The following is a 12,150-nucleotide window of genomic DNA, read 5'->3' on the forward strand; positions in this document are numbered from 1 at the left end:
GTTCATGATCATGTACTGCTGCAAAGACATAACTTGAGCTGATTAGAAAAAATGAATCCCATTTTTTTTTCCCCAATCCAAGTTCAAAGCTACTGGAATTTATTTTCAGGAGATTTGCAGGCCTTCCAGTTCATTATCCTAGAGTTTAATTGTTTCAGATTTGCATGTTCCATTTATGCTGTGCATTACAAATACTGATGGCTTATGATGTCCTACCAGAATCCATAAAAACTTGCAAAGAAATATTGAATATACAGGTTTCCAATTTCAAACCTGGAATCAGAAGCAAACCTAGGACTAGAAGTTGGCAATTTTTAAATCCCCAGGATATGGAAAGGTAATCTTGTGAGGAAAAAGTGCATTAGAAAACTGCTTTCAAGAATATATTTAGCCCCAGAGGATTAGAAACTGAATACAAACCCGCCTATGCTTTCCAGCACAGATCATACTGAATTTGAATCATTACTGGATTGTGATGGCATTCTTAAGGAGACGGCTACTGAGGAATCTAAAATGACTAGAATTTTATTGGGGAAAAAATGTGTTTACAAGACTAGGCAATGGAGAGAGGACACACACAGGAGAAGAGAGAGAGAAACATCTCTTAAAAATAATAATTCAAAAAGCACCACATTTGAAATGACTGTAGTAATATGATAAGATGAACAAAATAAACAAGCAGCCACTTTGTAAAGAAAAGAAATGTTGATGAACTACTCACAGTACTTTTCCTCCAAGAGGTCTGTGTGAACTTGTCGGCATAGGTGCACCCTGCCACTTCAGGTTTCTTGCTGTCTCTGTTACAGTTACACCTATAGGACTTTATGCACAAAAGGGGGGAAAGCAAAGGATAGGGTAATGATGGAAAAAACAGTGTTTCACATGCATAAAAAGGTCCAGAGGCTGGTTCACACACAGAGAAGTTGTTCAGACGTAAACTGTACACATGTGCAGTACTGTACTTTATCGCCCAGAATAAAACCTACACTTGGTCTTTACAGATATTTTGTAAACATACATTCCTCCACTCTTCTCAGTCATTCATGAACTGTTTAGAGAGTTTTCAAATTTTAATTCCACTTCTTCAATCCACAATAGTTCTATTGGATGTGCCAAGACTACATTTTAAAACTTTACATAGTCAGAATCAATGGCTATTCTTCTGCAAAGTGCAGTTTCCTTATTTTTTTTTTTAGAATTAGAGAGACCTTTATTGGCATTAACTCGTTGTCATGAAAATGTACAGTTTAGGCCTAGGTTAGCATGTGAAGCCTGAACCAAACTAATTCAGTAAGGGAGAAGTGGCTAGCAGTTCCTAGCTGCAAAAATGTGAGTAAACAAACAAAAAGATTGTTGTCTCTCCTTTGCTGGCCAGAAAGGACAGACAACAAGAATTACAACCCATTGGAAAGTTTAACACCTCAGTAGACTGAGGGCGCCTGATCAAGCGGAATGGAATGCAGCTATGGATCTCCAGTTGGGAGGGGTAAGAACTAGGAGGGCTAGCAACCAGACCCACTCTGAGAAGGTTCTGTCCTCAAAAGTTTCTCATTGGACAGTCTAAATAAGTATGAAGTCACCTCAGTACTATTAGCATAAGGAGTAAACTAATGAGTGCCCCAAGGGGTGTGTCCGGGCAGAGTTTTCGGGTGCAACATCCTGCACGCTGTGAGCTCCATTGTCCACCATGGGCATCTGACCTCACAGGTAGCCTGGAGCTAAGAGTTCTACAAGAGTAACTGACCCAGGTGAGAGATAGGTATTAATAGAGATAGCCAGCTAGCTTTATTATTTTATTGCTGATATGTTTCCTAGATGTTTATGCCTCTAGCATTTGCTGCCTTATGTAAGCTTATGTACTCAATAAAGTAAAATGTCTTTTACCAAGTTGTTTCACTGTCTGTTGGGGACAAAGGTTCAGAATCCTGCCTAGCCGTTCAGCAAGCTACCAAATGCTCATTGAGGTCTAATAACTTGAGGTCTAATAACTTTAATAGGAAAAAGAGCTCAGTGCCTGCAAGGGATAGAATTAAGCCTAGAGGATCTCAGTGTCCCTGGACTGAGGCACTGGCACATACAGGGTGGTGGCAGTACTACTGGACAGGGGGGCCTTGAGGGCTTTAGGGTTCAAGAACCAAGAACTCTGAGCACGCCAAACCCCCCTAAGTTGGCGACACTTGTTTTCCAACAAATAAGGGCCCAATCCTATCCAATTTTCTGGTGCCAGTGCAGCCATGCCAATGAGGCGTGCACTGCATCTGGTGGTGTGGAGGTAGTCACAGAGGCCTCCTCAAGGTATGGGAACATTTGCTCCCTTACCTCGAAGCCGCATTGCAGTTGCACCTGGTGCTGGAAAGTTGGATAGGATTGGGTCCCAAGTCATTAAAATAAAGTGTAAAATAAAAATAATAATAAATTAAAAAATGTCACATACAAATTTTAAGGTTAAAATACAACAAACCATACAATTAAACCATATTACACCTGTCTATTTTCATACTTTTCTACAACTGACAAAAGGAAATTAGCAGTGCCCTGCAACACATCTACTGGGCTGTCATTTAGTAAGTATACAAATTTCAGCTGCTCTGAGAGCCCATTCTTCTTCGCTAGGTTAAGACTCTAGATAAATAGAGTGCATATCAGAATGAATAGGGCAAGAGAAAAATATATGAGAGAGGGTCTCAACCTGCAGCAAGGAACAAGGGCAGTGTCAGTCAAGAAAAGGGATCTTATGATACCTTCCTGGGGTTACTGCTGAAGGAACAACATTAAATCTAGCTTGTGTAAGTTTCCTTATTCAAGTCTCTCTATCTACTCTATTCATCCCACACATAAATTATATGTCTCAATCATGTCCTCCATCAAGCACCTTCTTTTTAAAGTGCAGCTTTCCTTTGTATGGGAGGTGCCCCAACCCACTAATCATTTTGGTCACTCTCTTCTGCACCTTCCAATTCCACTGTATACTTTCTGAGATGTGGCAACCAAAACTGGACAAATACTCCAGAAGTGGCCTAACCTTCAAGTTGTACAATGGCATAATATTGGTAGATTCATTCTCAATCCCTTATTTAATTATCCAAGTGTAGATCTAGCCTTCCTTATGACCACCACACACTGGCAAAGGATGTGACACTTCCATCAAACTGTCCATACCACCCCAAGTTCTGATCTGTCACAGATAGCTCTGAACCTATCAGCATATATGTGAAGTTTGTATTTTTTGCCCAATGTGCATCACTTTACACTTATTTACACCAAAGAAGAAGCACATTTTCCACTTTGCCACCAAATTCCCTAGTTTGGAGAGATATTTCTGGTGCTCTTCATAATCCATTCAAGATTTCAACACCTGGAAATGTTTTTAGTGTCATCCACAAACTGGGCCACCTCACTGCTTATCCTCAATTCCAAGTCATTTATGAACGAACTAAAAAGTGCCAGTACTGATCCTCGGGGCACACCACTTGTCATAATAACCAAACACAAAAGGTATTCAGCTGTGTTTACAAATTACAAACTATGGTATATATGGTTCAAGTCTATTTGATTCACAAGGAATTCATAAAAATTACTATCAAGATTGGATTCTATAGTATACTTACAAGCCGATGTTCTAGTCTTTTGATTGTTTCATCTTTTTTCTTTAAATCTTCTTTAAGTTGCATGATCTCACTCAGTAACTCATTGGTCTGGAATATATAAAACAGAAAAGAAGGTAAGAGTGTTTTATTAGAATGGGCATAAACAATGGTAGTATTCTAAGTTGAGTCAATCATGACAAGGGAAGTTAGTAATGACTATTCCCATTCACTTCAGTGGAAACCTGGAATACAATCCAAACTCTTTTGAAGTCTAGAGTGTGTTTAAACAGAAATGGGAATCATACAGTTGCTGTGTTGAGACATTGCATTCTCCTGCTCTCCAAACAACAATCTGTCAAATCAAGAACAAGCACATTCCCTCTTCTCTCACACTCTCAGCTTAATGGAAAGACTTCCAGGTTTTATCAAGCCCAGTTTGTTAAGTCCAAACTAGCAAGCCTATAGATTGAAATTGCAAGCCACAGTTTTGAACAATATGACATTTGAAGGCAGTATGAATACTATTTGAAGGTACAGCATACATGTGTGAACTACTTTTTTTTTTTAAAGAAGTGAGAACTGCTAATAACTTAATCATATTTGTTATGGCTGAAAATGTACTCCAAGTATTTTTTCCCCACCCCCAGTGGGAATTTATTTACCCTGCCTTTCTCATCCTACCTTTAGATAAACAATTTTATTCCTCACATTTACTCTCCCAGGATGTTCTGCAGCCACCTTTTGCTCCTATTCTCTTCTTCCCTTTCCCATCTTTTAAAATGGACTGTGAAATTAGAAACCTAATTTAAATCCCACAAAAGGCAGGATGGAAACACATTAAAATTATCAGTACTAACAACTACATTATACAGACTCTAACACAGAACACTTTCAATGTGAATGGCACTTCAGAAGAAAAAAAATGGGACACTGCCCCAAGGGCCTCACAATCTAGAAAATTATACAAGGAGGCAACAGAGGAAAGGGAAGGGAGTGGTGGAAGAAGATGCAATCAGTTCCTGTACACATAAATTGGGCGTAGTTGTACCCAGATAAAAGTACTGTAGTAAGAAGTAATACTAAAGGCTTTAATAATCAGCATAGCCCAATTTATTTGTCTGTCATCTTTACTTTTATTCTTCGTGTATTGCATTATTTAACTTTGATTGTCTTTGGATAGGGCCTCCATTCTTTTAATGGTTTCTGTACAGTGTCTAGTTCATGGTAGGCACTTATTTTATTCTATTAAACAAAATATCAAGGAAATAAATTGAGCAAACAGACCAAATTGCATTTTAATGACATAGTTACACAGAAATATTGAGGACAGAAAGTGTACAAAATAAGCTATTTGGATTACTGCATATACACACATTCATTAAATTGTTACATATTAAATACACATATTCATTAAATTGTCAAGGCACACCATCAGTTTTTTTACCATTGACAAGGCACACCATGCTGTTGGTGGGGGTCTCAATCCCTCAATGGCCCTACTAATAAATGACCCTCCCCCAAACTCCCACAACACACCTGCAGATCATTTGCAGCACACCAGTGTTGCAGCACAGTGGTTGAAAATGGATGGCCCAAGTCAACAGGACCTAATCAACAATAAATCCCAAGAATCACTGTACCACTGAAATGTTTGCTTCATTTTAATAATGAATCCATCAGCAAGGCTCTGCTGTGACACCAGCACAGGTGGTTTACCTTGGATATTGGTTCAGGCTCCTGAAGTTCTGGGCTTGAAGGCAGTGAGGGCATACTGTTGTGGAGTGGTACAGTTTCATCATTCTGCAAAAAGAAAAATGTTGTCCATTTATTTGCTGAGCACTGACCCCTTAAAGTAAGCTTTGAACTATCAATTATTACTAAATCTTCCACTGGTTCTGACATTTTGTATTGTCATTGGGAGATTTACCAAGAAGTCCCAGCTATTTCTTGTTGAGCTTGTTTTTCAAATCTAGAATTGTAAAAACTCGCCATGCCAAACCGAAGGTTCTATTTTTCATAACAAGGTTCAGCCTTGTTATACATGGATTTTTTATACACGGATTTGACTCAACACGAATGGTCACTGAAATGAAAAGGAATGTGCTGATCCTTGGAGAAGGGGAAAATGCATCCCTTTAAAATCAGTTTTAAAACCCTACAGTCATTTAAGAATAGCCTTGTTAATAACAGGGCAACTGGCTGACAATCCATCAATCCTCCTCTCTCCAGGCAACAGCTCCCTTTCCCATGAGTACTTGAAAGAAAGTGCTTGGGTGCCGCCTTGGGTGCCCTTTGGGGAGAAAGGCGGAATATAAATCAAATCAAATAAAGGTGAACACTTTGCATTGGTAAAGGGAGGAACTGAGTGAAGAGCCTTTGTAAGCGCTTGGAGGAGGACTGATTGATGGATTGTCTTCTTAATGACTCTTATTGACATCACAAAGGTCAGCAAGGCTGTTTTTAAATCACCGGAGCAAAGAAACTTTGTTTTTTAAATTGATTTGCTATAGTGCATTTTTTGCCATCCACGTGAGTGCTTGGAATGGAACCCATGTGAATAATGAGGCTCAACCTGTATGAGGCTCAACCTGTATTCTCAACACTGAGAATGGAACTATTTCCTATTATTCATACTTACGATAAGAAAAATGGAAGAGGGAACAAAGCCTCTACACAATGAATCCAAATACCCAAGTCCATGTTACTTATCAAGAATTTTGAAAATGTATAGGCTTTTAAGAACACTTCTTTCCTATATTGGAAGGACCATCAAGAACAACATTTATGAGCCCTGATAATTGTGTATCTGTTATCTCTGTTGATTTTGTCATCCAGTACCATATTGAGCACACATGGTGGTTTGGTTTAGTGTCTCCCCTTCACCCCCATTCATTGCATCCAGTGTTTTTACTGCTAACTTTGACAGGAGCCCTATTGTTTCAATGCAGTCTGTTGATTTTATCGCTGGTTGCTAAAACCTTTTTATATTTTATTGTGTATTTTAATGCTTGTATTTTATTGCTAGCTGCCTTGCACTTTTACATTAAAAATGAGAAAGGTGGGATATACATGTTTTAAACAATTATGAATATTTATATACTGCTCCTCAAGATTATTCTTTTTTGAATGTTATTTAGAATATGCCACATAACACCCAATGCTTTCTAAAACAGGGTGGTCCAACACAGAGCCTGCGGGCCACATGCAGCACCCAAGGTCCTTTTTGGCAGTGCCCAAAAGCCTGGCCACAGCCCCACCTCCTGCTTCAAAAGTTTTTCTGTCTCCCTGCCGTGCTGTTCCAGCTTCTTTCTTGGAGAAGGAGAAGTTGAAGGGTTCGACCACACCCGCCTCTGCTGCCTCTGGCAGGCTCAGAAGACAGAAATTGGCTGCGATGTCATCACATCATCACAAAATGCTTCTAGGTTGGCCCAGCTGGGGGGTCACACAAGGGTCATGATGCCTCCTGATTGCTGAAAGTTGTACCACCCTGTTCTAAAATATCTATTAATCCATAAATACTTTAGCAGATTTTTTAATGGTCTCACCTCTTAACAGTATTAATTACGCAAAATATAGCAGCAATGAGAGAAACACTCTTCTTATACAAGAAAAAACTGTTTCCAACAGCAGTTTTCGGGTGAGAGTTACATAATAAAATTTTAGTTATATGCCCCAGTTCAAGTAGGGACCATCTGCAGGCAAAAGTAGGCTGCCAGACATGTATCCATTGCAGGACAGCGAATTTAGTTGATAAATAACTGCTACATATGCAGTTCTTTTCCCTAATCAACAGGGCTGCATACATTCAGTTCTTACCACAACACTGTGATTAACGCCCATTATCAGTTTGTGTTATGTGACTCACAGCCAAGTCCTGCCAAATACCCCACCATGATCATAGCATGCACTGCATCCTTTGAAGTAATCAGTCCCGGAGGTCTCCTCTGTGTAGGGGATCATCTGCCCTAGGGTTAAGCCTCTGCCACCTAGATGGATCTACTCATTGAGGAGGCATGGGTATTCTGCCGGGGGGGGGGGTCCTTGAGGCTTCCTCAAGGTAAGGAACATTTGTTCCCTTGAACTGGGAGCAAGCTTTCACTGTTCCAATGAGTCTCCTCAGACTTGCACCAGTGATTTAGCTGGTGCAAGTCTAAGTAGACCAAAGAAGTTAGATCTAGGCTGGAAAGAGGACAGGATGTCAGCAGCACTGCTGCCACCAATAGCATCCCTTTCTTACCCAATTCATCCCCCTCTTCCCCAACCTGCTCCCCGTTTGGCAGAATCACATTGGCAGAAGGAACTTAGGTTAGATTGGGACTTTGGCAGAAGGGAGTTGGATTAGATTGTTAGTGCTCCCAAAATAACAGCTGTCTAATTTTACACATTTTAACACATCACCATCATTATTCTGTTGATAGAAACCAAATGTCCTTAAGTGAATTAAACATCCCCAATGGTTGTATTTCAACTCCTGTGATTCAAACACCATATTCCAACCAGTTAATTCCTACTGTAATTTACTGACCCTTCTTCAGAACTGTTACCATTACTGCCCAGAATTTAGGAAGAGGAACAAAACGTCAGCATTTTTATATGATAAAAAAGGTTGAGATCAAAGGTTTCTCTTCTGACAATAGCCTCTTATGCTTCATGGAATCAGCACTGGACAAACCCTCAGCCTTTGGAGTAGGGGTCTGCTAGTGAAAAGGGAAAAGTCATTCTGCAAATGGTAAATCACACATGCCCCTTTAGATTCTGGTTCAAATTTCTTTTCTTCAACTACTCATTTCAGTAATACCAAACACTATAACCAGATTTAATAAATTTAGATGTTACTGTGATTTTATGTAACGTTACTGATGACCTGCTACTTTTAGCTTGACCTGCTACTTTTAGCTTCATCCTTGTCCACATTAATTTACTAACCTGATGAAGTATCCTTTTCATTTTTAGTAACTGAGTTTTCACGGCTGTGCAGTCTTGAACCATATGCCGGAGAGTCATTTCATCTAGCATCACAGTGTTTGCTGGCAAACCCACAAGGGATGTATACGCACTTGGTGCCCCATATCCTTCAAGATGACCAAAAGGAGGGGCATCTAAATAGTTGGAACTCCTGAAAAACATTTTGGGAAGTTGATCAACAGTACTCTGTGGTTAAGATAACAAGAACCTTGTTCTGTAAATTCGTGTTATTGACATCAAATGGTACTGGGGCTGTTACTTGATTCAAGAAGCTACAACCAATTAAGTCATAATCAAAACTCAAATCTTCATATGACTAAAATAGCTACTTTAAAAAACATCACCACTATTTTTAGATAGTGCATGTATGTGTCAAGCATGGTGCCATCTTAAGAGAGGATTTCCTCTACCAGGAGGAGGAATGCCTCTTCTAAGGTGGTGTCTTCATCTGTAGTTTTTAATGACATTCCTACATGTGCCACTACTATCTGAGGCTCAGGTACAGCAACAAGGGGAATGGCCTTCCTCTGCAGTAGCACCACAGTAACAGAACTCCCTCTCTCTCAAATTAAGAACTGAACCTTCCTGTTAGCCTGTCAGTGGGGACATGGGATGTGTTGGTTCCACAATGCCTTCTTGCTTGAATGATTTGTAGTTTTACTGTCTGCTGCTTTTTATTGTTTCTCTATAATTTATCTTTCATAATTCGTATGGCATTTTATATTTATATCGAGACTGAAGGTTGCCAACCATTTGTAAAAGGGAAAGGTAAGATAACATTTTAAAATAAGACTATTTAAACTCCAAATAACTTTGATTAGTTAAAATAGGCTATGGTTCCTAAAATTACATTCAAATTTTTAAGCACATATTAATCAATGTGTAAGCAGAACGTCTCTTTCTGATGTAGCAAAAAAAGCTATAATTCAACAATGTAAGAGGAGGAGCAGTTTCCTCTTCAAGAGTTGGATATTTTGAATAGAGATTCAAAAACAAAGTAATTACAAACCATGGTGGTTAAACATAAGGAATTACATGCATTATATACTGAAGAATAAACATACCAATACAAACTAAATCATAACATGTATAGTCACACAGAAGGTTACTCTCATATAAGACTACCCCAGTGCTATCAATACTATAAAAATGTATCTTTTCCAGGGCAACTTGCCAAAGAATCTTCAGCACTATACTCAATATGCATTTCCTATCATCTTCTATGTCTTAACTCCAGCACTTTCTCAATAAGGTGAATCACTGACAGAAATGCACTGTATTACCCAAATGTGCTATATTCTAGTAACGTTACAGTTATGGAATATAAGTAAACTACACATAATGGGGTTTAAAGCATATTAAACCTAGAAAATAGCAGACAAACACTAGACCAGAAGTATCAAATAGATGACCCGTGGGCAAGATGTGGCCCCCAGAAGCAATTTATCCGGCCCCTGTTATACTTGGGTTGTCCTAGCATGGCAATTGGGCTCTCTCATACCTTGAAAATTTGAACAAGATTTGCACATTCTTTCCTTCTGTCATTTGCAGCTATGCAAGAACAAATTGCTTATTCCTGGCCATCATCTGCTTAGTGATGTCACTCCCTGCTTAATGATGCCACTTTCAGCCCTCAGCGGGCACCATTAATGCTATTTGGCCACTACGTTATATGAGTTTGACACTCCTGTACTAGAGCAATATGCATCATATTTAAATGGTTTTTCTAGAAGAAAGGTACTACTGATAGGATTGCTTGCCTAAACAAAATTCCAACCTGTTATCCTCCCTTGTAACCTTCAACTCTCCCACCACTGTCTTCCAGGTTCAGGATGCTAGATTCTATCTAGTCAGCCAACCTTGGGGGGAAAAAAACTAACTTTGTTCATGCTTGTGATTAATCCTCTGTTCTTGCTGGATCGCAGTAGGTGCCAGCTGAGGCACCACAAGGCTTTCTAGGTTGCTACTGGCTGCCACAAGGCTACATAGGTATTTTGGAGAACATATACCCATTGTTATTCAACACACATCAGTCATTAAGTGACGCATACCCATTATTTCATTTTGACTCTTCGCCTGCCTAGTTCATGGATAATTTAGTGGGTTGTCATGTCTCTTCAATTTGCAGATGCTACTGCAATTTTGAATTTTAATAAGAGACCCCAGGATTCACTGTTGACCCAGAAGGCCTCTCTCTAGTTGGTCTCTCTAGCCTGGGATGGAGGCCATGGACAGAAGTACCAAGGTTCACTCCATTCAGCTTTTGTTATAGTAAAAGGAAAGAGGGGAGCAAAATGGAGTCTATGAACATTAACCACTAGGCATAACTCTCCTCAATCAGCTTGCCTACTCCCTGGGAGTCTCAGAGAGTCTTTTCCCTAACAGTGCTAATCTGTATAGCACCATGTTACATAGATGGTACAGTAGACATCTACAGATCTGAACAGAACAAATAGAATTTTTTATCTTCTTTAAGTGCCTTACCTGTTCAGGTCACTTCTGTTATGGGGATAGTGGTCAGTATGGCCAAGATGATAGTGGTCTTGAGTATTCCACCGCTGTGATGCCCTCCTCCACAGTCCCTCCTTTGGAGGTCGAATATTTCTGTCTGATCGATCATAACGATTCATATTTTCACAATCCACTACACAGAAAGGAGAAAACATAAATGCAATTACTACCACAACACAGAAACTCAAACTAGTCATTAGGTACTAGACTAGAACTTACTGATGTACAATAATGTATCTAATAATTAGAGTTCAGGAACTGAAGTTCAGAAAAATCAGTTTTTAAAAGTGCCACTAAGATGCTAGCTTTAGAAAAAGAAGTCTCCTAATTTTAAATTATTGCTGTGAACCACATCAAGAGCAGGAAAGGTGGAAAGTTCATGTTTGAAACAAACAAGCACACAAACTCAGCTGAATACTACCCTAAATTTAAAGAAACAGAAAAATCATACTAGAGTTCCTAAAATTTGTAGTCACAAGACTTAAGTTGCTACTTCAGTTCGGTGATCTAGTTAGTTATCTCGTTGCAGAAGAACAATCAAAACCTAAATTGATGTTAACTGATAAGAATCTTAAGGCTTAAGAGCAATATTTAAAAATATACACAATCTTTCACTTTACAGCAAGATAGCTTTCTTTTTCAATATTTTTACAGCAAGTTGTTAAACAGAAGGCTATTTTTTCTTTATTACAACAAAGTTTTAAAACATTCAAGATGAAAGTGAGATTTTAAAAAGAGTTATTTTGGCAGTTAATGTAAAAAAAAGAGTCTGGTTTGTGAAACTGTAGCTGGCAACTATTTACGAAAAGTTAAGACAAAATATAAGCTGCAGCCAAACAAAAAAAAGTTTCAAGAAAGCCTTTAGACTTACCCAAATACTTTCTCTTCACATTGTCAGTCCTTGACTACAAGCAGCTTTCACAACTGAGCAGTCTGTTATTCAGCTGCCTACTCAGACATAGTTTTGCATAAGAGTGGTAAACAGGCCTTCCTTCCTGCTCATTCCCTGCTTGCGCAGTGTTGGGAAAGGAGCCCAGTTTGACCCTGTGATTCAAAACTGCTCTCCTCGTACACCAAGCGCATACTT

At 39.1% G+C, this 12,150-nt stretch overlaps 1 protein-coding gene across 3 annotated transcripts in view; it reads right to left on the bottom strand.

Annotated features, from left to right (window-relative positions):
* Positions 1-12,150, bottom strand: part of CCSER2 (coiled-coil serine rich protein 2) — a 61,920-nt gene that overhangs the window by 25,822 nt on the left and 23,948 nt on the right. For all 3 annotated transcript variants that reach the window (XM_066618723.1, XM_066618722.1, XM_066618721.1), the window contains exons 5-9: positions 11,037-11,196; positions 8,514-8,703; positions 5,304-5,387; positions 3,609-3,695; positions 722-820 (exon numbers count right to left, since the gene is read on the bottom strand). In XM_066618723.1, the coding sequence (XP_066474820.1) occupies positions 722-820; positions 3,609-3,695; positions 5,304-5,387; positions 8,514-8,703; positions 11,037-11,196 (620 nt within the window). The remainder of the gene's footprint in view (positions 1-721; positions 821-3,608; positions 3,696-5,303; positions 5,388-8,513; positions 8,704-11,036; positions 11,197-12,150) is intronic.

This window comes from Tiliqua scincoides, chromosome 3 (assembly GCF_035046505.1).
Source record: "Tiliqua scincoides isolate rTilSci1 chromosome 3, rTilSci1.hap2, whole genome shotgun sequence".
NCBI lineage: Eukaryota > Metazoa > Chordata > Lepidosauria > Squamata > Scincidae > Tiliqua > Tiliqua scincoides.